Source organism: Ictidomys tridecemlineatus, chromosome 2, assembly GCF_052094955.1.
Source record: "Ictidomys tridecemlineatus isolate mIctTri1 chromosome 2, mIctTri1.hap1, whole genome shotgun sequence".
Classification (NCBI taxonomy): domain Eukaryota; kingdom Metazoa; phylum Chordata; class Mammalia; order Rodentia; family Sciuridae; genus Ictidomys; species Ictidomys tridecemlineatus.
The window spans coordinates 8,318,985-8,343,779 of NC_135478.1; the positions used below are offsets into that span (position 1 = coordinate 8,318,985).

A 24,795-nucleotide genomic window follows, 5' to 3' on the forward strand; every position below is an offset into this window, starting at 1 on the left:
TCTCTAATAAAATACAAAATAGGGCTGGGGGTGTGGATGTGGCTCAGTGGTTGAGTGCCCTCTTCAGTACCCCTTCCCCCCAAAAATTAAGATTTGGCTAGGCACGCTGGTGCACACCTGTAAGCCTAGCTATTCAGGAAGCTGAGACTCCTAGGAGGATCACAAATTCCTCCTAGGAGGATCACAAATTCAAGGCCAGCCTGGACAACTTAATGAGACCCTCTCTAAACATTTTGGGTCTTACTGTATTGCCCAGGGTGGTCTCCAACTCTTGGACTCAAGTGATCCTCCTGCCTCAGCCTCTGGAGTAGCTGTGATATGGTCTGCACCAAAATGCCCAAATCAAAATTATTTATTTACCTTTAAATTAACCAAGGGCTAGGTAAGTAGCTCAGTAGCAGAGTGTCCCTGGGTTCAATCCCCAGTACTGCCAAAACAAACTACCAAACAACCCAAACTGCTTTGGAATAGTATGGAATTTTCAGTCAGGAGAGCATTGAGAGTGTGTGTGGTACAAGGGATCCAACCAGGGCCTTGTGCATGCCAGGCATGCATACTACTGAGCCATCCCCAGGCCAACACACAAGTCTTTAAAAGTTATTGATGGAGCAGGGCGCAGTGGCACACGCCTGTAATCCCAGTGGCTGAGGCAGCTGAGGGGGGGGGGGGGGTGACGAATAACTTCTGTAGATTGATACAGCAGGAATGGAAGCCGTTTATTGTAGGACAACAGAGCTATTTATACATTTTGCACAGCTTATATTAATTAGCATAAACTAGATACATCAGTCAACCAATAAGGAATCTCAACACTTAATGGCTCACTTTTGTTACTTCTCAAACCACTCCCTCTGGCATTTTGCCAGGCACCATCCAGACTTGTTTACAAACTCTACATTCCCCTGGCAAAATACCACGTGTTATTTTGACTTGTTCACAGACCTCAACATCTCCCTGCTAGGCAGTTTACATACACCATTTTGTCAGCTCGTTACACTTCCATCCTATGAGGTACTGAGCACCACCATCCCCACAGCTGAGATATGAAGCCCAAAGAGGTGAATACATTTCCTTCCTGTGGCCTTCCAGAGTGAAACTGGCTAGGTCACGTCTATGTGATAAGTGCCCCCCCGCCCCAGTATTTTGTACATTTAACAAGTGGCTACTTAGTGCCTTCTGTGTACCAGGCACAGACTGAGCGGGTGGCTTAACTTTTTACTATTGGAGCTGGAGACATCCCAGGGCCCCCCTCATGGTAAGCATGCGCCCTACCATTGAGCTCCACCCCAGCCGACCAGAATGGTTCAGACAGAAGCAGAAGTTTAATAGCTGAATCCTGCTACCTCTTCAGTCTCACTCTAGCTGCATGCCCCCCAAAGTAGACCCCAGCAAACCCACTTTGCTGAAGATGGGCCCCAAAGGCCACAGCCTGCAGCAAGGAATTATGAGTTTCACTACCAGCCAGTGAAGATGGTGGGTTTCAAGTTGGGAGTTGGGGGAAGGCAAAAGGATGGGATCCAAGGACATGATTAGCCCCTTGCCTATCGTGGGTCTTTCAGGGTCATGGTCAGGTTCACGGCCAAGGAAGTGAAGTCAGTTCACAGAGATGGAGTCTCCAGACAGGAGTAAGGCACAAGGGGTGTGTGAGGTCAGCTTCCTCCTCTTGGGGTGGGAGTAGGAGCCCTCTCCATGGGTACTGCCTGGGCACATCCCCCAGGCAGAGCTGCCCTTGTGCCTCAGCATACGCTGAACACTGAAGGAGCCTGGCCTTGGTATTTCTCATGGACCATCTTGAGGATGGGTATGAGGTTCTGGAAGGTAGGGCGGAAGGAGGACTCTGCCTCCCAGCAGTTCTTCATGAGATGATAGATCTAGGGAAGGAGAAACGGGCTGTGGCTGCTGCTGGCTCTGTGGCTTGAAGGCAGGAACAGAGGAAAAGGCAGGAGGCTCTCACCTCACAGGGACATCTCTCAGGTCGTGGTAGCCTCTCCCCTCGTTCCAGCAACTCAGTGAGCCTCAGCACAGTTATCTGTCCCTGGGTGAGGCCTATAAGCTCCAGGAATTTCTACGGTAGAATCAAGACAAGCTCTTTCCCAGAAGCCAGGAAGACTAGCCAAAAACTTGGCACTAGACTGCTAGAGTTTGAATCCCACCTTGACACTTCTAGGTTGTGACTTTGGACTTGCCACTAAGCTTCTATGGGCCTCAGTTTGCTCATCCCTGAAAAGGGATGCTAACATCTTCCACTAGGGTTACTTTAAAAGTTAGGTAATCTGATCTTCATGCTAAGCCTCCTTCAGGGGCTCACTGTTCTTAAGCCTTGCGACATGTTGGTTCTACCTGTCATAAAGTTTTTATTATTTTTTGAGACTGGGTCTCACTGTATTGCCCAGGGTGGTCTCCAACTCTTGGACTCAAGTGATCATCCTCCTGCCTCAGCCTCTGGAGTAGCTGCGATATGGTCTGCCCAAAATGCCCAAATCAAAATTATTTATTTGACTTTATGAAGGCATTCTGCCTTTGCGGACAATCTAACAATTTCCTGACTCTGACCCTCAATTCAGACCTGACCAACCCGAGACCCTCATCTACACAGTAATTGGCTACAGGCGTACATGCGTCAACCTAGGCCAATCAGAGGAAGTCCTGGGAATTATGCAGGAAAGAGAACCCTTGGTCCCCTGGGCTGAGGTGGGTACCTGGAGGGCTGGGGGCACAGTTGCCAGAGAGGAGGGAGAGCCAGCCTGCGATGCTACCATTGTTCAGAACCAAGAAGATGTATGTGCCTCCTGATGACTCAGGCCCCATTCCCAGTGGCATTTGCAAATAGTGGGATAAACTGCTCCTATGTTGCCTGTGTCCACTTGAGCACAGTTTCCATCACAGTCACAGCCCCCTGCACTGCAAATGGCCCATTTTCCAGGTCAGGACTATGAGGCTCAGGTAGGTGAAGTACTTACTAGTGTGGGAGCTGGGCTGTGAATGCCTGCCTTTCTAACTCCCCTAGCCTACTCCAGGGTGAGGGTGTGGGGCTGGCACTTACGGAAGGGGGACTCTGGCTGGAGTCACAGTATGTCAACAGCTCATAGAGGGTGACCCCAAAGGACCAGACGTCAGATGCATAGTAGAACTTACACTCCTTCAGGCACTCTGGGGCATACCTGCAGAGAGGCAACACTCAGGTCTAGGGACTGGACTCAGGGTTTGGGAGTCAGACCAGGCTAGAACCCTCATGTGGGTGGGTACAACTGAAGGACCCCTTTGGCCCCAGTTGGGATCCCACTCTTAAGGGTTCACCCTAAGAGGAGTGAAGATCTACTTACCAAGCCAAGCTGACCTCACCCTCCAGGCAATGCTGAGCTCTAGCCCCACCTCCTTGCATCTCTAGGTCCCGCCCAATCTCGCTGGGACTAGATCTTGCCCTCTCAGACCCAGTCTCCTCGACCCTGCCTATTCCCAGTGACCCTTGCACCATCCTCCCACCCGGAGACTGTGTCTCCGCCTGGTCACCAGAACACAGGGCTGTCCCCATCCTCGCGCACGCGGTAGTACTCGTGGCCTTCAGGCACGGCTTTGGCTAGGCCAAAGTCCCCAATCTTGACCAGCCTGTCGTTGTCCAGCAGCACGTTGCGGGCAGCTAGATCTCGATGGATGTAGTGCTGCGCGTGCAGGTAGGCCATGCCCTGGGGGCGGGGTGGGGTGAGTCAGGATCAGTGGGGTGGAGATCAGCCCCCAACAGCAGGGCCTGAGGATAGGTGACCAGGATGGCTGGGGAACAGTCAGATTAGGCTTAGGGGGACCCAGCTGAAGACAGCAGGGTGGCAGATGGGGGTCAAGCAAAGGAGGAGCCAGGAAGCTGGTGAGGGACAAGAGCAAAGCTGGGCGGAAGGAGTGTTCTGGGCGTGGCCAACTGAGCAGGTGGATTGGGGCGGAGCCAAGGGGGTGTGGCCTGGCGAACTGGACACAAAGAAGCTGGTGGAGGGAAGTCAGTTCAAGGATAAGGGAACCCAGCCCAGTGCGCAGGAGAGGGCTAGCAGACAGGACATAGTCATTCAGGGCGGGCCAAATCAGCTGCAGGTTTGGGAAACGGAAACGGGGTGGGGGGCCCTCCCACCTCACAGATCTGCTGAGCAAACAGCAGCAGCTGAGCCAGCCCAACATTGTGCCGGGGCAGGTAGTCTCGGAGGCTGCCCAGGGGCACGTACTCCATAACCAGCTGCACTGACTTCTCGCCTGTTGCAAAAAAGGATTCGTAGGGGAAGCAGAGGGACGGGCCAGGCCACCAACACAGTCCCCTCCTAGGTGTGGAGGAAAGCCAGGACCCGCACACTCTGGGCCCAGTCCTCAAACAAGATGGACCCATCCTGATTCCTGACCCAGGGCAAGGGAAGGAGCAGTGCTCTCATCCCTCTTGGTCTCAGCAGGTGGCAACTCCCAGCCGGAAAGGAGGCTGCCCGGCTGCACCCCATCCTGAGGTTGCAAGATTCTGCCCCAAAGGCCACAAGACTAAGTCCCACACCGCACATCTAAGCCTCACCCAGTCCGGCCCACCTTGGTCCTCGCAGCAGCCCTTGTACTTGACGATATGCTCATGGTAGAGCGTGCGCAGGATATCGATCTCCCGCCTCCAGCCAGAACGGAGCTGGGGCCCGCAGTCCGCCTTGAGGGCTTTCACGGCCACCATCTCGCCTGTGCCATCGTTGGTCGGGTCGTAGCAGTACAGGCTGACCTTGCCAAAGTGACCCTGGCCGCAGTGCACAGAAGATAAACCCCACTCCTGTGTTTCTCCTCCTAGCAGATCTGTTCAGAAAGCCCCAGGCCCTACCTACTGTGTTGATGGGTCTCCTGGACCTACATCCGGGGACCTCTCTCAAAGCTGAGGGTGTTCCCATCCACAATACAAAACTATCCTTAGGCAGGACCTCCCTTAATTCCACAGGTGGGCCCCATCCCCAGCTCTCCAGGCTCTGCCCTCACCTCGCCAAGATCCCGGATCTTTTTCAAGTATCGCTTGTGGAAAACCGTGGGGTCTGACACTGGTGAGTCTGGATTTACAGTGGAGACGTCCACTAGATCTGGAAGTCGTAACAGGTGAGGCTCAACCCCGGCCCTCTCCCCAGCAGGCGGGGGACACTGCTCCCCAGCATCCAAAGGAAGGAAACTTCCCCCTCAACAGCCCAAGAGTCCACTTTCTGTACAAAGTGCACAGTTAGCCATAGAGAGCCTGCCTAGCACAGGTGGTCACGGGTTCCATTCCCAACCCGCAAAACAAAGAGAAACCAAAAGTAAACACCTGGATATAGTGAGATTGGGCAGAAAACACCAGAGAGAAAAGAAAAAAACTGCAAGGGTCCAATTCGTTCAAAGAAGTTGAACTTCTCCCCCAAGACTCTGACTTTTGACTCAGCGGCCCTGCCTCTGTACAGAGACCTTGAGGACACCATGTCTGCATCAGCAGGGACCCCCAGCTCTCTCCTACCCACTGGAGTGCCAGCACCGAGGTGGGGCTCACCGTGGGGCTGCAGCTGAGTGAGGTCACGCAGGATGGTGCGAAAAGAAGGTCGCAGGGCCCGCTCATAGGTCAGGCACTGGCTGGTGATGGTGGCCAGTTCTGGGCAGGAGGGCTCTGGCAGGCGGTGCTGCTTCTGGTAGAACCGCTCTTTCTGTGTGTGGGGGGACCCATGGGATTCAGCGTGGCCCCAGTCCTGCCCCTCTCAAAAGAGGTGGAGCCCACTGGTGCCTGCTGTTGTCATTCCCATTTTGCAGAGCCGCGCCCAGCTGCCTCTGGGGAGCTGTTGCATCTCACCACCAGCACATCCTGCCGCAGCTGTCACCCACCTCTGCTCTTCGCCCCTCATCTCTCAGACTGCAGCTCCCTGAGGGTAGCACAGCCTCCAGGCCTTTGCCCAGGCCAGGCCCTCTGCCACCGCTGCAGTGCCAGGTCTGGCTCATTGGCCTAATTCTGCACTTAGATCAAACCTCCCCTGGGAAGCCTTGCCTGACTCTTCAGATGCCCTTTGTCCCTGGTCAAGAGCCTTGAGCACCAGCTCTGGGAGGACAAGAAGGAACAGCACCCACTCCCTCGGCCTGCGCTTCCCCATCTCTGTCTGTCACTGCCTAAAGCTGAAGCCCGCTGCTTGCTGGGGACTACTGATTTCCACAAGGACTGTAAAAAGCTGGGATACGATTACCCCCTGGGCCCAGGGATCCCCTGGTCATACCTCAGAGGGACCGCGGCCCTGCAGGGGGGCCTCCCCATCAAAGCAGATCTCCAGAAGAGTGGCACCAAAGCCCCACTTGTCAGCGGCAGTGCACAGACTGGTGGCCCCAGCAGGCAGGCACTCGGGCGCCGTCCAGGGGATGCGTTCCACTCTCTCTGCAGGCCATGCTCAGAGTCACCAAGTGCAGAGGAGTAGGGAAGCCTGTCCCTGTGGCCAGCCCTGCTTGGGTACTCACCCTCCCTGGACAGGGCACCCAGGCCCACACCGGGATCACTCAGCTTGATGAAGGGGCTGGTGCCCTCTGCCAGCCCTAGCCGTGCCAGCAGGATGTTCCGGCCACACACGTTACCATGAACCAGGTTCTTGTCCTCCTGGGGTGGCAAACAAGGAGAGGAGGGGGATGGCCACCTGGCAGGGGCACCGACTATCCACAACCCCCATCCCATGAGGCCCTCATGGGGACAGGCATGTGAAAAGGATGTCCTGGTCATTACTGGGATGCCAAGACAATACACTGTTATCGTGACCAGGCAGCACAGGGCTAGGCAGCACGGGGCTGAGTGGGTCCTTCTTGTTCTCCCAAACTTGGTGGTTAAGGCTTGTGGCCAGGGATGAAAGGCCAGAGGCCCCTGCAGTCTCCTTAAATGCATGTCAGGTGTACTCCTGCCCCAGTGCCTTTGCTGTTCCCTGCCTGATGTCCTCTTGGCTCCCTCTCTAACTCCCAGGTGGCCTTAGTAAGGCCTTCCAACCTACCTACCTAAAGTTCCACCTTTCTCAGTGAGACTCTGTCTCAAAATAAATAAATAAAAAAGGGCTGGGGATGTGGCTCAGTGATTAAGTGCCCCTAGGTTCAGTCCCCAGGTCCTAAATAAGTAAAATAAGTGAGTAAATAAATACAGCCTTTGGGAGGGTGTAGGTGGTTCCAGGCAAACACTATTCCATTTTATAGAAGGGACTTGAACATCTGTGTAGTTGGTATTCTTGGGGGTCCTGGAACCAATCCCCCAGAGACACTCTTCCAGTGAAAATGCCTTGAGGGTAGGGGTTTGCCGGTTCTGTTCTGTTATCTGTAGGTCTAGGTCTAGGCCTGGCATGCAGAGGGTACCCACTGAACAAGGAGGTGAAGTTGGAACTCTGGAAAGTGGTGTGATCATACAGGAAGGGTTGGGCAATGAAAGGCCAGAGACAGAAGACAGCATCTAAGGATAGTACCCAGGGGACCTGGGACACAGTGAGCACAGGACAGATGGACTCATGGACAGATCTCCCAGGTGTGGCATGTGGTCCAAGAGATGTATCTTGGCCACCCACCCGAAGCCCAGCCATCCAGCCTCCCTCACTGACACAGGTGCCAGCCCAGCCTACATACCAGGTAGCTGAGGGCGCTGGCCAGCTGCTGAGCCACTGCCACCTTCCAGGTCATGGGTACATGGCCCTTCTCTCGCCGCAGCCACACGTCTAGGGGCCCATTTTCTACATACTCCGTCACCATGATGTCTGAAAAGACGTAGCTGCTGCAGAGGCCGTCCCACCTCCTGTGGGCCTCCCACCTCCATGGGGCCCGGGGCCAACTTGGGGGCTGGGCCTCTGGCTGGGGATGGTGTGGGGACAGAAGGTTAGGTCAGGTTTGGGAGTGAGTCTGGGGAGAGAAGAAATACAAGATGAATGTGGAGTAATGTGGCGCATTCTTGTAATCCCAGGGGCTCGAGAGGCCGAGGCAAGAAGATCACAAGTTCAAAGCCAGCCTCAGCAAAAACGAGGTGCTAAGAAACTCAGTGAGACTCTGTCTTTAAATAAAATACACAATAGGGCTGGGGATGTGGATGTGGCTCAGTGGTCGAGTGCCCCTGAGTTCAATCCCCAGTATCTGCCCTTCCAAAAAAGATGGAGCATGGGGTGAGGCAGAGGGTGTGGAGCATGGAGAAATGTGGAGGAAGAGGTTAGGGCAGGAACAAAGTCAGGATAGAAGAACAGTGGAGGTGGGCAAGGTGGGAGTAAGGCCAGTGCTGGGGACAGCAAGAGAGACAGACATACACTTGGGGTTATGGTCCTGGTGGGGCTGGGGTCATCCTGTACAAGTAAGGACATGTAGAGGAAGGACAGAGGTGGCCTTAGGTTCTAGACAAGGCTGGATATTCAGAGGTTGAGGTCTGGGAGGACCAAGGGACACAAACAGGGCTGGAGTCTGCTGGGGGCCAGAGTACTGCTGGGTCAGAGGGGACTAGGCTGGGCTGTGGAGGGGGCTGGGATGGGATGGAGACTGGGATGGGGTCAGCAGTCAGGGTTTAGGCTGAGGGCTGGGCCACAGCCGTGGGAGGGGTATAGGTGAGGCCAAGGTGTAATCTGGGGTTGGATGCAAGTTGAGGTTGGCACGTGGTCAGGAGTGGGGCATAGTTTGATGGTCAAGATACAGCCTGGGGGACGGTGGGGACAGAGGACAGCAGAGAAGAGGTCTACGCTGGGATTGTAGTCAAGGGTCAGCAACAGCTGAGGTCGTGGGTACCAGTGGGGACTCCAGTGTGCCACGGGGTATAATGAGGTCCACTCACTCTCGGAGCCGCGCACACAGACACCATGCACGAAGGCCAGATGTGCGTGGGAGACCTGGCTCATGAGGCTGGCTGTCTCGTAGAAGGCCTGTGGGAACCAGGCAGGTGGGGGGCTGTGAACCTCACCCCGCACCCTGTCCCCATCGCACAACACGCCAGGCCACCCTGCACACTCACCAGGGCGATGTCATGGTGACTGGGGTCCAGTACTTTAAGCACTACTCGCAGCTGCTGCCCACAGCCCCCTCCAGGTTTGGGGGAGTCTCCGCCATCTGCTTTGCCCTCCTCAGGGCCCCCCACTCTCAGGAGGCCCTCATATACATTGGTCCTTGTGCCCTGGCCCAAGTGGGATAGCTGCAGGAAGTAGCATAGAATACCGCTGTGATGCCAGCTCCTGCTGACCTCCCAGGGCCCCAGCTACCACATCCCCAGGGACCCTGTCCCTACCACACCCCACCTGGGTGATCTCATCCTGGTGGATGCGGTGGAAGCTTAGCTGGCTGAGGTTAAGTGGCCTGGAGCTGGCCCGAGAACCGCGCATGATGATGAGGTTGGAGATTTCTGGGGGCAGATGCGAAGTGGCTGACACGGACTGGCATGGGGGAGAGAAGCTCTGCCCACCCCATGGCTCACCCTGTACCTCCGGGCTGGGGCAGGCAGCAGCGACGCAGAGAGAAAGAGTCGTCCCCAGCCCGCAAGGAGCAGCCCTGCAGGGCTCCCCGCAGCTCCTGCACACTGGCAAAGGAGCGGCCCCAGCCCTCCAGCATGAAGGCCCCGTCCTGCTGCTCAATGGGGAACTTCCGGATGCGCAAGCTCTGCACTCCAGGTACCTGGGTGGGTGGAAAGGGCACTGAGCAGAGGTCCAGGTAGGGCTCAGGCCCCACCCCAGCCCAGGACCCCCCAGCTCCAGGCCCACCGGCTCAGGCTGGGCCACTGTGAGGATAAGGCGGTGCAGGTGGACGGTGCTCCAGTGGATAAGGTAGAGGCCCTCCTCTGGCTGGAGCTTGGCTTGCACAAAGGGCTCCCTGGGGGGGGCAGAGGGGTGCCATTAGGCCACCTGGGGCCACTGATAGACCTGCACCTGGCAAAGACAACATGAGACCTGCCCAGAGGAACACACACCAGCTAGGATAAGTCACACATACACACACTCACACACACACACGGCTACTCATTCGAGACACAAGCATGAGAGCAGAGAACAGGCACACACTGGTACATAACGCTGGAGACAGCCACTAACAAGATGGTTTACAGGCTGAGACAGGAAATAGCCATCAAATGGGGGACAGGTGCACACCACCCACAGCCACCTACATGGGGACACACGGATAGTCTAGCATACAGCGACCACTGATACATCTGGTTACATAATGTGACAGAGCAACAAAGGTGCTGCTTTGGTTTGAATAGGGTTTGTCCCCTCCGAAAACCATGTTAGAGTCTAATCCGCTTGACACGTTAGCTTTTTGTCACTCTGACCAAATACTTGAGAAAATCAATTTAAAGGAGGAAAGGTTGATTCTGGCTACTGATTCCATAGTTAGCGGGCTCCATTGCTTCTAGGCCTGTGGTGAGGCGGACGCATCATGGAGGAAGGGCTTGATGCAGAAAAGCTGCTCACTTCACGGTGGCCAGGGGAGGGGGAGGTTGGGACAAGATATACCCTTGCAGGGCATGCCCCCAGGGACCAACTCCCCCACCTATGCCTCCCTGCTACAGTTCCCACCACCTCCCGAAAATCCAATGTCGAACCTGTGAGCGGGTGAGAACCTTCATAATCCAAACCCCACTCTGAACACTGCTGCACTGGGGACCAAGCCTTCAGCGCAGAAGCCCTTGAGGAACATTCCAGAGACAATTGTAACAGTGGGGCCTTAGGGACAGAGATTAGGAATGGATGAGCTCATGAGGGTATGCCATCATTTGGATCTTCTGTGTCCCCCCAAAGGCTTGGTCCCCAGTTTGGTATTGTTGGGGAGGAGGTAGAAACTTAAGAGGTAGAGGCTCATGGGCTCCAGGCCATTGAAGCATGCCCTCAAAGGGAATTCTGAGGGGCTGGGATTGTGGCTTAGTGGTAGAGCGCTCGATTAGCACTGGCGGGACCCAGGTTCTATCCTCAGCACCACATAAAAATAAAGGCATTGTGTTGTGTCCATCTACACCTAAAAAAATAAATATTTTTTTTTTAAAAAGGGAGATTCTGAGACCCCATTCTCTTCTTCCTCCTCCTCATGCTCTCTGGCTTCCTGGCCTTGAGATGAGCAGTACTGCTCCCATGTACTCTACCATGATGCGCTGCCTCTCCACAGGCCCAAAGCAGCATGGCCAGCTGACCATAGACAAAACCTCCAGAACTGGGAGTCAAATCTTTTTTCTTATAAGTTGACTATCTCAGGTCTTTCATTATAGGTATTAGAAAGCTGAATAATATAGAGTAGGGCCCCATACTGAATCTTGGTGGCTTTTGAAGAGGAAGAAAACTTGGGTGTGGTGGTGCCTCTCTGTACTCTCAGCTATTTGGGAGGCTAAGGCAAGAAGATTACAAGTTTGAGACCAACCTTACCAACTGAGTAAGACCCTGTCTCAAAATAAAAAAGGGCAGAAGTGTAGCTCAGTGGTGGAGCATGTGCCTAATGTGTGGGTCCCTGGGTTCAAACCCCAGTGTTGGAAGGAGAAAAGAAAAAGAAGAGAGGGGGAGACCAGAAGAGACATTCCTGTGCTGCCTGTCTGTGGCCAGGTGATGCTCTGGGCTGTCTAGGATGGCGAGCAAGGAGGCTACCACCGGATATGGGCCCTCAAATCTTGGACTATGAGCCACAATAAGTCTCTTTTTAAAAGAACTCATGTTTTTTACAGAAACAAAAAATGGACTAATACGGGGCCTTGACATCACAGACAAAAAAGACTAGAACAAATGGACACTACAAGGTGTCAGCCATGTAGGGCAAGAAGCCACACACAAAGTGGCTGACATAATGACCAGGTCCAGAGACACACATACTGTGGCAGCACACACCTGTGATGACAGTCACAGGAAGCAAAATGGCCACTTACACTTCCCCTGGTAGAGGGACAAGCCTCTGAGAGGTCAGACCCTTGTCAGACACCCCCAGGTACTAAGCCCCAGCATCACAGGTGGTACAAGGGACAGCCAGACACAGGGCCAATGACTAGAGAAGCCACAGTCACAAACCTCACAGCATGCAGAGAACCACACACACATCTCCACATTCGTCCTACGTGGGGACGGATACTTCATACCTCAGCACTAGGTCACCAACAGAATCCTTTAGACAGGGACACACAAATCCCAGCAGAGATACACCTCACAGGTGGACACCCCCACACAGGTGGACACCCCCAACATGCCCCTGAATGACCACGGGTTGGTGCAACACACTGTCCCATGAAAACCACCCATTCTGTGCAATGCCAATGTCAACATGTGACGCTAATCCCAAATGCTATCACCAGAGCAGTGACAGCTACACAATAAACATCCAGACATACAGGGTAACAGTCCCAAATGCACCTCTATCATCCCAGGTACCCTTGCTGCATGTAGCCCCTCACTGTGCACACACACAGGTGAACACAAGTAGTGCCTGAACTCACACGCAGGTCTGGATGCACTCATAAGTGTGCCTGTGGTCCCATGCACACAGACACAAATACACGTGTTCGCTGAGATGCACACACCTGTGCCACACAGCCAACACATGTGCACAAACACGAGCACACTCTAGAGGACTGAAGGGGGTGCTCTCTCACAGAGCGGGCCCTTGCACACCATGCAGTTCCTGCAGAGTGGCTTTGGCGGGGGGCACCCATCCTGGCCACCTTCCTCGCCCTGGCCACTCACAGCAGGGGCCCATGGATACCCTCCTGGATGCTCATCACTAGCCGTGGGGGAGCCACCTCCTGGCACAGGTAATGGCTGGAGTCTGCTGTCAGGCGGAAGTAGCCGTCCACCAGCGCCACGAAGGACAGGGCCGCGGCCCGGGAAGGCAGTCTCAGCTCCTGCAGGCCAGGGGCATGTCAGGCAGGTGACACAGGCCAGAGCTGCCCCCCACCCGATTGCCGCCCCAGGCCCCACCAGGCACTTGTTGTCTTGCTGGTAGATGGTGACACGGCACCCTTTTAGCACCAGGTGCGTGATGTCCTGGAAGTCACAGAAGTAAGTCCAGGGTGGCTCCCTCGGCCTGTTTGCTGGCTGGCCACCTGCCTCACGGGCCTTGGCTTTCTTCCCAGACAGGTGGGTTTGGGAATTCCTGCTGCTGTCGTTGACGTCACTAGAAACCTGCAAATCCAACGAGTGGGGCACAAGACAAAGGGGGACACAGCCCACTTATCCCCTGCACCGTCCCCAGGGGTCAGGAGATGGAGGGCCAGTCACCTGTTCTGGAATCTCTCTTAGGAGTCCCTCTGCCACAGGCAGGATGGGAACTCATCCCAAGAGACACATAGGATGAAGCCAGACCTCAAGGAGGACAGAGAGGAGAACCCTGCCCCATCCCCAACTGCCAGACAATGAAAGGTTCCCCAGGGGTGTAAGCCCCAGAAATCAAGTCCCAAGGGGACAGACAGAGGATGCTCACCAAGAGATAGACCCCAGGGGACAAGGGACACAGCCTGAGGTAGGTAGGGAAAGGGCTCACCACTGCTAACTCAGCAGCCCACCAGCAGAGGTGAGCAAAGACCACCCACCAGGCCTGCCTGAACCCACAGAGGGCAGGAGGTGTCCTGCTCACCTCCACCTGTACTGGCCGCCACTGGATGCCACCAGTGCCTGTCACCAGTACCTCGTGGGTGGGGGATCCCAAGGCAGGCTCCAGGTTGTGGTCCGCGGAGGCCCGCCTGCTGTCCTGGATGTAGCAGGGCTCTCCCTCGGCCTGGGACAGTAGCTCCAGGTGACACACAGGTATGCGTTCAGTGCCAAAGCGGGGGGCCAGATGCTCCAGGGTGGCTATGTATTTGACCATGACCATCTGCTGAGAGAGGTGGCCTGGCTGGAAGGCATGCAGGAACTTGCGGAAGACATTGCGCAGGCGCAGCCGTGTAAGGGCGTTGTGCTGCCGGATCTGCTGCCGGAAGGAGAGCGGGATGCAGTCCTTGAAGCTGTGGGGTTGACATGGAAGGGGCTGGTAAGGGACCTGGTTGGCAGGCTTGGCTGAATGACATAGAACAAGTGGCTTATGAGCCTCAGCTGCCTCAGTGAGAGAATATGCACACTGGCAAGAAAGTTCATAGAGAGGGGCTGGGGATGTGGCTCAAGCGGTAGTGCGCTCGCCTGGCATGCGTGAGGCCCAGGTTCCATCCTCAGCACCACATACAAACAAAGATGTTGTGTCCGCCGAAAACTAAAAAATAAATTAAAAAAAAAAAAAAGTGGATAGAGAGACCTGACACAGGACCAACCCAGGGAAGTGGGGTGCTGTGGGGGTCCAGGGCCAGACCTCCCAAAGACACACTGGAGCTGAAATCCCAGGTCTCAGGCAACTTCTGAAAGCTTGAAAGGGCTCCGTTTCCTTTAAAGCATCATCTGAAATGGGACTAAATGGTGCTCACCTCCAAGGCGGATGAGAGCATTCAGCAAACTGCTGCCTGCAAAGTGCTTGGACTATGGACCAGCACACAGTAAGGACAGAGTGTGGCTGTTGCCATCACAGGAGAACTCGCTATTATTTGAATCATTCATTTTATAACCATCAATAAACAACCCAGCTCTGGGAGGTCTCTCTGCTGCTCACAGAGTCCTAACTCCTCACTCTCCCAGTCCACCCCCTTCTGCCTGTTGCCTGCCTGCAACCAACCACCAGTATGGCTAGATCACAGGTTTCCGTGCCTTGGTCTCTACCTCCTGAGATATTCTCTCCCTCCCCCACTTCCAAGCTTCCCAGGGCTCACCAGTACCCTGAAAAGGGCGTGGCCAACCTCCACACTCACTCAGGCAATCACCTGCATCCAGTTTGCCTGTAAAGGAGCCTTGGCGCCTTCTGCCTCTGAGCCTTTGTACACGCTGTTCCCTGTGCCTAGAACATACTGCCAACTCAACTGGATAAAGCAACTCAACTTTGGGGCTCAGCAGAGACGTTCCCTAACTGGGAAACACTCCCTGATGTCCAGGTTGGATGTGTTCCCTCCTTCTGTACATTGTTGTCACATTTCTAGTCCTTCAGAGTGATACCATAACAGGAACTAAAAAATATGTGCTTCAAGAACTGCTGGGGGTGGGCTCAGAATACCCTTAGTTTGATATGAAAGGACTTCTAAAAAAGTGTAAATAGAGGAAATGACTGTTACAGACTCCATAAAATTATTGAGTCAGCATGTTCTAATTGGGGATCTGAATTTAACTTATATTTCCTTTTGGCTAGGAGCATTTATTCCAAAGAATGAAGTACAATAATTGTATATTCTCACTTGGTCGTACTGGACTGGCTTCATTCTCTTAGTACATTCAGTAATGACTCAAGCATCTGGCTGTTAATGTACCCTAGTTGCCAACTCTTAATTGCCACGAGCCAAATATTTCTTCTATGTGATTAATCCATTTATTTTAATGGCTGCCTTTTAATTTTTCATCTTTTTATTTTCTTGCTGCTGCCTATCCATGTATGTAGTCATTAAGGGGAAAATATTACAACATTTTTGGGTGGAAAGGCATTGTGTTATAAGTGAATGTTTTGAAGGATTTTTTAATTGAAAGAAACTAGCCTGGAATAATGCCACCAGAGATTGAGTGGAAATTACCCCTTTTGAAGGTGCCATTCTTATTAGCCAAGAAGTTGGTATTTAAACATTCATCTTGAGGGAATAACGTGTAATATATAATTTGAAATAAAGTTTTAGTGACCTTAAGAAGAGCATTATAACAGATAACATTGTGGGAATGGGGTGATTTTGTTAAATGAATAACTTGGATAAAGTTTTCATGTGCAGGCAAAATGTATTCACTAGATTTCTACATAGTGATCTGCTTTTACTTTGTAATTTGTAGTCCGCAAAATACTTTTTTTTTTTTTAAATAAAGTCCATCCTTACACTTAAAAAAAAAAAAAAAAAGAACAGCTGGGGGCTGGGGATGTAGCTCAGTGGTATAGCATGTACCTAGCATGTGTAAGGCCCTGGGTTCAACCCCCCCAGCACTGGGAAGCAAAAAAATTCCAAAACAAGCTGATCCTGAAAGACAACTGTTGTGCTGCCTCCTCCAGACAGTGTGTCCTGATGATCTGAGCCCTTACTGCAATGCAGGGATCCCCCAAGGCTCTGTCAGTAGAGCTGGCTTCCAGCTCCCCAGAATCCAGCCTCCTTCCTTCCCTTGAATTTTTACTATTATTATTATTATTATTATTATTATTATTATTATTTGTACTGGTAATTGAACCCAGGGATGCTTAACCACTGAGCCACATCTCCAGCCTCCCCCTCTTTTTTTTTAATTTTGAGACAGGGTCTTGCTAATTTGCTGAGAATTTTGAACTTGAAATCCTTAGCCTTAACCTCCCCAGTCACTGGGATTATAGGTGTGCACCTCCATGCCCTGCCTTCCCTTGAATTTTAATGAGTTCTTAATGCCGAGAGCTTTAAGGATCTGCCAAGTCCCCACCTCCCTGCTGGAACCTCCTCCCATAACCCTGGCTCCTGCTGTTCTAGCCACACCTCCTCCAACACATCAGGCATGAAATAGCCTCAGAGCCTTGGCACAGGCAGTTCCTCTGTATAGAATGGTTTCCTCCTAGACATGTGTATAGCTCCCTCCTTCACCTCCTTGACTACAAAACTTCACAATGAAGAATCCCCTAACTGGGGCTGGGATTGTAGCTCAGTTTGTAGAGTGTTTGCCTTGCATGTGAGGCACTGGGTTCAATCCTCAGCACCACATAAAAACAAATAAATAAAATAAAGGTATTGTGTCTAATCTACACTAAAAAAAAAATTAAAAAAAAAAAAAGAATCCCCTAACTTAACCAATTTAACAATATAAACTAAGTCCTCTGAGCTACTCTGGAAGCTGAGTAGAGGATGGCTTGAGCCTAGGAGTGCAGGGCCAGCCTGGGCCACATAGTGACACCCCGTTTCAGAAAATAAACAGGGCTGGGGATATAGCTCAGTGGTAGAGCAATTACATAGCACCTAGCACCACACACAAACACAAAAATTAACTAAACAAATGAATACTTCTCACCCCTGATATTTCATGTTCCACTTTCCTACTTATTTTATTTTTTATTTTTTGTAGTATTTTGTAGCATTGGAGATTAAACCCAGGACCTTACACATGCTAGGCAAGTGTCCAACCCCTGGGCTACACTCAATCCTGATTTATTTAATTTCTAGTACTAGAAATGGGACCCAAAGTCACTTTACCACTGAGTTACATTCTCCAACCCTTTTTAATTTTTTATTTTGAGATAAGATTTTACCAAGTTACCCGGGCTGGCCTTGAATTGGCCATCCTCTTGCCTCAATCCCTCAAATCGCTGGGATCACAGGCGTGGACACCACATTGGGTTCCTGCTTAATTTCCCCCATTTCACTGATCGCCATCTAAAACACTCTACATTTCCCTTTTGTATCTTGTTCATTGCCTGCTTACTTCATGAGATGTGGGCTCCCAGAGGATGGGCAATTTTTGTCTGACGTGTTTGGAGTTGTGTCCACGACACCTAGAGCTAGTGCTAGCACAGGGCGTGCTCAGTAAGCATTTGCTGAATGAAGAAAGACATGGCAATATTCTTTTTTTTTTTTTTTTTAGAGAGAATTTTTCTTTTTTAATATTTATTTTTTAGTTTTCGGCGGACACAACATCTTTGTTGGTATGTGGTGCTGAGGATCGAACCTGGGCGGCACGCATGCCAGGCGAGCGCGCTACTGCTTGAGCCACATCCCCAGCCCGACATGGCAATATTCAAGGCCCACCCAGCCCCCAATGCTACTCAGTAGCCCCACTCCCTTCCCAGACACCTGATCTCCTTGGCCACCTCTTCCAGGGGGACGCCACGTTGGAGAGCGAGGTGGGAGAGGTGCAGAAAGGCCATGCCCAGGCTCTCATTCTTAAAGTGGTGGATCTCCTCCTCACTTGACAGCTCCCACAGTGATACCACATCATTCACAAACTCATGCTTGCCCTGAGAGTAGGAATCAGGCAGAAAGGGAAGTATGAGAATGATTTCATTCCCTAGTGAGAGAAACCTAGTTCCTTGCTTCTGGGCATCCGGGGAAGGAGAGACCACCATTTGCTAGAAAGGCTAAATACACAACACACACACCTGCTCCTCCCAGTCTATCCCAGCACTTATTCTCATTCAGCCCAAACTCGGATGGCCTGAGTCAAAATGTATTAGTTATATCAAGTTGGAAAGGGAAGTGGGAGTTCCTTGACTCTCCCAAACGTGACACAAATGGTTCTGTCCTCCAGCCCTGCTCACACCTGTTCAAAGAGGTACTCAAATGAGGCTGGGTCCAAGAGTTGCACCCCCTGCTCTGTCGGTTCTGAGGAAGTCTCAGCCCCTGGGAGTCCACAGCGGTATACAGCTGGCTCCTGAGGATTCATGCCATGCCAGTTTCGGAAATAAAACCTGCAGGAAGGGGAGGGACACAGTTGCCGCTTAGCAGAGGCACTGAGCAGCTCCAGAACAAAAGGGGAAAAGGTTTTCAAGGGGCCTCCACCTACCTCATACGGAAATACAGAGTCAGACTTGTATCTCTGGAGACCTCTAGGATGTGGTTTGGGGGCAGCCAGACTTGGGCCTGGGCATCAAAGAGGGCAAAGAGATTGAAGCAGGGTGGAGTGATGCCTGGAACAGGGGAGTAAGGAGGTCAGGAGCCATGTCATTTGCTGCCATAAGCCCTGAGGACCTTCAGGCCTGCTATCTCCTTTCACATGCCTTCCCCGGGTCTCCTTCCCGGCCTCCAGCTGGCCTTATGTTATACATGTGGAGAGGACAAGGCAATTTGTTGACCCTGTTTCCCTATATTCCCTAGTTTCCTTTGCAGCTAGGATGAGACTATGGACTGGGTGCTGACCAGTAAACTGAAGGTATAGGTACCCTACTGAGTCTGGAAATAAACCCTCTTGCCATCTTCCTATCCTCTAAGAGGGCTGAAAGTTCCTTATACAGAGTGGCGAAGCTCTGAAGGGGAGTTGAGCCATTTGACCTACATCTGATTTTAGAAAAACTTGATTACCTTAAGTCAAGAAGATTTGGGGGTTGCTTTCTACAGTGGCAAAACATATCCCAGACTAACACAATTCTAGAAATAGCTAGCAATGTGCTGGTAATTCCAGCCCAAAAGATATATCCATCCACCTTCTGCTGTCTTCCTCGGACATCAAAGGCCTCCTCAGATGTGCCTTATTCCAAATAGATCTCATCTATAGTCCCCAAACTCGCACCTCCTCTGCCTAGTTCTTCAAGCCAGAACTTGAAGAACTTCTTGAACACCTTCCATATCAAAGTAGTCACCAAGTCCTGCTCTTTCTACATTCTTTATCTTTTTGAGACCCATCTACTTCTGCTGTATTTTGGACCTTAAATGTTCCTCAGCTGGGGTTGTGGCTCAGTGATAGAGTGCTTGCCTAGCACGTGCGAGGCCCTGGATTCAAGCCTCAGCACCACATAAAAATAAATCAATAAAATAAAAGTATTTTTAAAAATAACAAAATAAAAAATAAAATGAAATGTTCCTCAAAGCCTTAGCCAGAGGGTAGCACTACCGGGAGATGGCAGAGCCTTTAAAAGGTGGGGTCTAATGGTTGGTCTTTAGGTCATGGAGGCTGTCTTTGGAGGAGGACCATGGGATCCTTGAGCCTTTCTATTTGCTTCTTGGTTGTAAGGTAAGGGGTTCTGTTCCACTAATGCTCCTGCCATGATATGGTGCCTTGCCTCAGGCCCAAAGCAACAGGACCAACCAATCATGGACTGGGATGCCTGAAACTGGGAACCAAAATAAACCTATTCAAAATCGATGATCTCAGGCAACCTCTTTCAAATCCAAAGCCCAGGCCTTGCATGGCTTAGAAGTTCGGTTTACAGTGAGGTTGTTGTTTTGTTTGTTTGTTTGTTTTAAAATTTCTTTTGTAGTTGTAGATGGACACAATGCCTTTTATTTGTTTATTTTTATATGGCACTGAGAATCGAACCCAGTGCCTTACGCATGCTAGGCAAGCACTCTGCTGCTGAGCTACAGCCTTAGTCTGTTTTTTTTTTCAATTTTTTTTCTTTAGTGCTTTGCTTTCTGGCTTAAACTTTCCATGGCTCTCCAGTTTACACTAAGAAAGACCAACACTTATGCAATGAGTAACCATGATCTGGTTTCTGCTTATGTTCTGGTTTTAATTCTTACTTCTCTTTCCAGATTCTGAAAATTGATGTCTAATCTCTTGCTTCCTCAAACAGATCAAGCCCTTTGGGCTTCTATACATGTTGTTCCCTCTGCTGGGCAGGGGTCCCATCACCCATGCTGTGGTTTGGAGGGTCTAGCAGGGGAGCACACCCAGCTCCTTGCATACACTTGATGGAAGAGCAGTCCCCCTCTGAAGGGGTAACATCCTCTTCCACCTAGCTGCCACTTCAAGGGGGCACACATGGAGTAGTGAGGGAGGAAGGGGACACCTGCCTAGCTAGCCATGTCAGTCAAATCAACCCTGGAGTTCAATGAGGTGACAGATGTCACAGCCAAAACACCCTTACATCCCATGCTATGGTCTGAAGGTGTCCCCCTAAAATTCATAAGTTGGAGCTAGTGTGGTAGCACATGCCTATAATCCCAATGACTTGAGAGGTTGAAATAGGAGGATGGCAAGTTCAAAGCCAGTCTCAGCAACTTAGAGAGACCCTGTCTCAAAATAAAATATAAAGGGGGCTGGGGATGTGGCTCGTGGATAAGTACTCTGGTTCAGTCCTCAGTATAATAAATAAATAGGTAAATAGATAAATAACCCAGTTAAGTGCCCCTAGGTTCAATACCCAGTCCAAAAAAAAAAAAATGAATGAAAGTTCCTGTGTTGGAGCTTAATCTCCAGAGTGATTTATTAATGGCATTTAGAGGTGGGACTTTTGGGACGTAATTAGAATTAGATGAGGTCATGACAGGAGGGTCCTTGTGATGGCATTAGTGGCTTTATAAGAGAAAGAAAGGCCTGAGATGGCCTGCTCACTTGTTCTCACCCCTGCCACACTATGATGCACAGGAGGCCCTCCCAGGTGCCAGCACCAAGCTCTTGGACTTTCCAGCCTCCGGAACCATGATTCAAATCAACATCCACTGGGTTCTCTCACATCATTCCATGGCTCTGATCCCTGTTTCCCTCAGGAGAAAGTGTCACCTTGAAACTTCTTCCCATGACATATAAGGCCTGTGAGGTATGGCCTGTGGATGGATCCCTTCTGGAGATCAACCCTGCCCAGGTCTCGGGTTCCTGCTGTTCATCTGCCAGCAGCTGACAGAGGGCATCTGTGAGCCCAAGCCTGGTCACAGCTCTCCTCTGTGCAGAATCCTCCATGGCTCCCACCACACTGCAAGTCAAATCCAGAATTCTTCCCATGGTCCACAAGAGGCTCCACCACTGTCTTGACGCCTCCTTTCTCTTACCTCCCAGCTCCCCTTCATTTACTCTACTCCAGCCACACTGGTCTCCTCGCTGTTCCAGGCAAGCTCTCACCCAAGGGCCTTTGTACTTGCCATTCCCTCGGCCTGGAACCATCTTCCTCTAGATATTCCCATGGCTCCCTCCCTCATCTCCTTAAGTGTTTGTTAAGCATCCTCTCAGAGCAACTTTCTCACCACCAGTCACTTTTCTGCTTAATTTTTCTCATCATCTCTGCCCTCTGATACAGTCTTCTTTGTCTTTTTAAAAAATTATTTCCTGCATCTTCCCTCCTAGAATACCAGCTACATCAGTGCATTGATTTTGTGATAGCATATAGTTGGTGCTCACTCAGTATCTGCTGAATGAAGCTGCAGATGGATGGATGGGCTTGGCTTTTCTCATCCCCCAACATTGGCCATCACATCAGTGCCCTGGACTTACCGACTTTGTGTGCGATGTGGATGCAGACTTCCTCAGCCGTCAGTGAGGTCTTGCTAAAGGTGACCCAGGGCTCTCCACCACTAGGGCCAGCCCAGTGCAGAAGTACCTTCAGACCTCCCATGTCAGCCATGGGCTGAGCTCTGTCCCTATGGGGCTTGCTGCCCTTTGCAGCAGCCCCTTTCTGACAGAGAGGCATGCTCCTCAAAGCTGACTCTGCTGAGAGAAGACAACACATTAGCTCCCAGGCCTCTCTCTGCAGGCCCCCTTAGCACCTCTACCTGCACCCACCCAGGCTGAGGCCCAAGGGGGGAAGATTCTGGCTCCCTGGCTGTGAAACCTTAGGCACCCAATTCCCCTCCCTGAACCTTAGTTTCCACATTTTTTTGACAGGGTGGTATGCCTCTTCACCCACTACATCTGACACTAGTAACACTACCCCTCCTTTTTTAATGGTGTCTTATTATGTTGCCCAGGCTAGTCTTAAAACTCCTGGGCTCAAACAACCTCCTGCCTCAACCCCCAAGTAGTTGGGGCTATGGGTGTATGCCACCATGCCTGGCTTGAACTTTCCCTTATTTTGACAAATTTGCACCAATATAAAAATCCATCCTGAGCTGGGGATGTAGCTCAGTGGTAGAGAACTTGCATACAATGTGCAAGGCCTTGAGTTCAATCCCCAGCACTGAAAACAACAACAACTCACTCTAAATCAACTTCCCTGAAATAATCAGGCAGGCAGACTGTGATAAAACAAACCTGGGTGTGCATCCTAGGACTTCTTATGTCAACTCAGGCAATTCTTTTAGCCACTGCAGGCCTCAGTTTCCCCATCTGGAAAGTGGAGATGCTGAGAATGTTGAGTGGAAAGATGACTGTGAGGCTTCAATGCGGTCCTGCACATTCAGCACAAACAAGGACATTGGCATGAAAAAATGAACGAACATCACCCAAATGAGAATAAAAGTATTATTGGGGCTGAGGGTGCAGAGTTGTAGAGGGCTTGCTTAGCATGCCCCAGACCCTCTAGGTTCCATCCCCAGTACCACAAAATAAGTAAATAAATAAATCCATTACAATTGGTTTCGCCATCCCAGTAATTCCCATTCCCTGCATCTATCCCTGCGAGAGAGCCCAGTCCCTGCTGACTCCCCGGGGCATGGGGGCAGAGAAAGACACACACTTGTGTCCAGCTTGGTACCCCCGATTCCTGGCCCAGGTCTCCAGTTTCACCAGACTGTCAGTGACTCTGGAGATGTTACTGATATAAGACAGCGCTGGAAAGAGAAGAATGTTCTAACTGCCAGATTCCTGGGCTCCCCTCCAAGCCAGCTTCCTCACCTGGAAAATGGGCATGTACCAACGTCTACCTCAAACAGATGTTGGGAAGAGTCAACGAAAGGAGGCAGGAAAAGTGCTTGGCACAGAGCCTGGCACACAGCAAACGCTTAATAAACGTTCGCGTTACCGTCTGGGATGACATCTTGAGAATGAAACTTTTGAGGTGGCCACTTCCTCCTTCCTCGTCTCCACTGGACCCAGGATCAGCTTTGAAGATAGAATCGGAGTGAGATGTGTACCCAGGAAGCAGCACCTCCGGACCCTCTACCACCTCCAAACCTCCCGTCAGGGGAGTATCTGCGCTGTGCACCCGCTGGAGATCTGGCCAGCCCGGAGGGAGTGGGGGCTCCCTCCCGCCCACATTCTGATAAGTGCATCCAGTCCTCAAGCCTTCTTCCAGATGACTTCCCGGGCGCGCCGCTTCGGTGTCCGGTCCAGACTCACCCTTTCCCGGGACTCAGTCTCGAACCCTAGACCCCGCTCCGCCACTGCGGGAAACCCCCGCAAGTTGGCGGCCCGGACTCCACCTCCCGTTGGCACCCTGAAACACGCATGCCCGTGGGCCGTAGTTCCGCCCCGCCGGAAGATGCCGCTCCGATTGGTCCTCGGCCTAACTTCGTGGGCCAGCGATTGGTTAGGTGAGCGCCCGGATGCACCACAGCGTCTGCGATTGGCTGACATGGGCGTGGGCGTGGACACGCGGAAGAGAGTGGCCTACAGTGGCGGGCGGAAGAGCAGAGTGTGTACGCAAAACGACTGAAGAGTTTATTGATCAGATTGCTGAGGGCTCGAGTCCGGGTTGTACGGTCGTGACCCTGGGAAAGCGGCTCATGGACTCTCCCCCATGACTTCTCTTATCTCTGCCTGGCCAACCCTACTTCTCTGGCTGAGTTCTCTCCTCAGGAAGAGGGGGAAAAACAAAAAACAACAGGACTGTAACCTCAGTTATCTGGGTGGCTGAGACAGGCGGATCGCAAATTTGAGGCCAGGCCGGGCAACTTTTTTTTTTTTTTCCCTTTTTAATATTTTTTTTTTTTTAGTCACAGGTGGACCCAATGTCTTTTTTTTAATATTTATGAGGTGCTGAGGATCGAACCCAATGCCCCATGCATGGTAGGCGAGCCCTCTGCCTATGAGCCACAACCCCAGCCCCCAGCTGGGGCAATTTTGTGAGACCCTGTCTCAAAATTTTTAAAAAGGCGCTGGCGTGGTGACTCACGCCCTTAATCCCATCCGTTTGGGAGTCTGAGGCAGGAGGATAGGGAGCTCAAAGCCAGCCTCAGCATTTAGCGAGGTCCTAAGCAACTCAGTGGGACCCGATCCCTAAGTAAAATACAAAAAAAGTGGGGGGGGGGCCTTGGGTTGTGGCTCAGTGGTAGAGCGCTCGCCTAGCACGTGTGAGGCACTAGTTCCATCCTCAGCACCACATAAAAACAAATGTATTGTGTTCATCTAAAACTTTTAGAAAATTTTTTAAAAAGTGGTGGTGGGCTGGGGATGTGGTGAGGTGGTGAAGGCCCCTTGAGTTCAGTACCCCATACCAAATAAATAAATAAATAAGGCCTGTGGAAACAGCTCAGTGGCAGAGTGTCCCTGGGTTCCAGCCCCAGTAGCCACAGGGATATGGAGAATTACTAATTTTCTATTG

General features: G+C 51.7%; 1 protein-coding gene across 7 annotated transcripts; it reads right to left on the minus strand.

Moving 5' to 3' along the window:
* Positions 1–691: 691 nt before the first annotated feature.
* Positions 692–23,738, minus strand: Tyk2 (tyrosine kinase 2). Of its 7 annotated transcripts, none has more exons than XM_040290470.2 (26): positions 23,592–23,738; positions 23,275–23,354; positions 22,566–22,702; positions 21,810–22,022; positions 18,450–18,573; positions 18,207–18,354; positions 17,741–17,904; positions 13,525–13,891; positions 12,870–13,073; positions 12,636–12,793; positions 9,687–9,795; positions 9,411–9,600; positions 9,228–9,331; positions 8,948–9,124; positions 8,771–8,858; positions 7,591–7,718; positions 6,457–6,592; positions 6,222–6,376; positions 5,513–5,663; positions 4,978–5,075; positions 4,552–4,744; positions 4,115–4,233; positions 3,511–3,683; positions 3,044–3,161; positions 1,955–2,065; positions 692–1,871 (listed from the first exon to the last, which is right to left on the minus strand). In XM_040290470.2, the coding sequence occupies exons 4-26, from the start codon at positions 22,003–22,005 to the stop codon at positions 1,737–1,739; spliced, it is 3,546 nt and encodes a 1,181-aa protein (XP_040146404.2). In that variant the 5' UTR covers positions 22,006–22,022; positions 22,566–22,702; positions 23,275–23,354; positions 23,592–23,738; the 3' UTR covers positions 692–1,736. The 7 variants fall into 7 exon arrangements, with proteins under 7 accessions (XP_040146404.2, XP_021589527.2, XP_040146403.2 ...); XM_021733852.3 differs by having other exon boundaries at positions 23,148–23,354; XM_040290469.2 differs by having other exon boundaries at positions 21,810–22,025; positions 23,148–23,354.
* Positions 23,739–24,795: the final 1,057 nt, after the last annotated feature.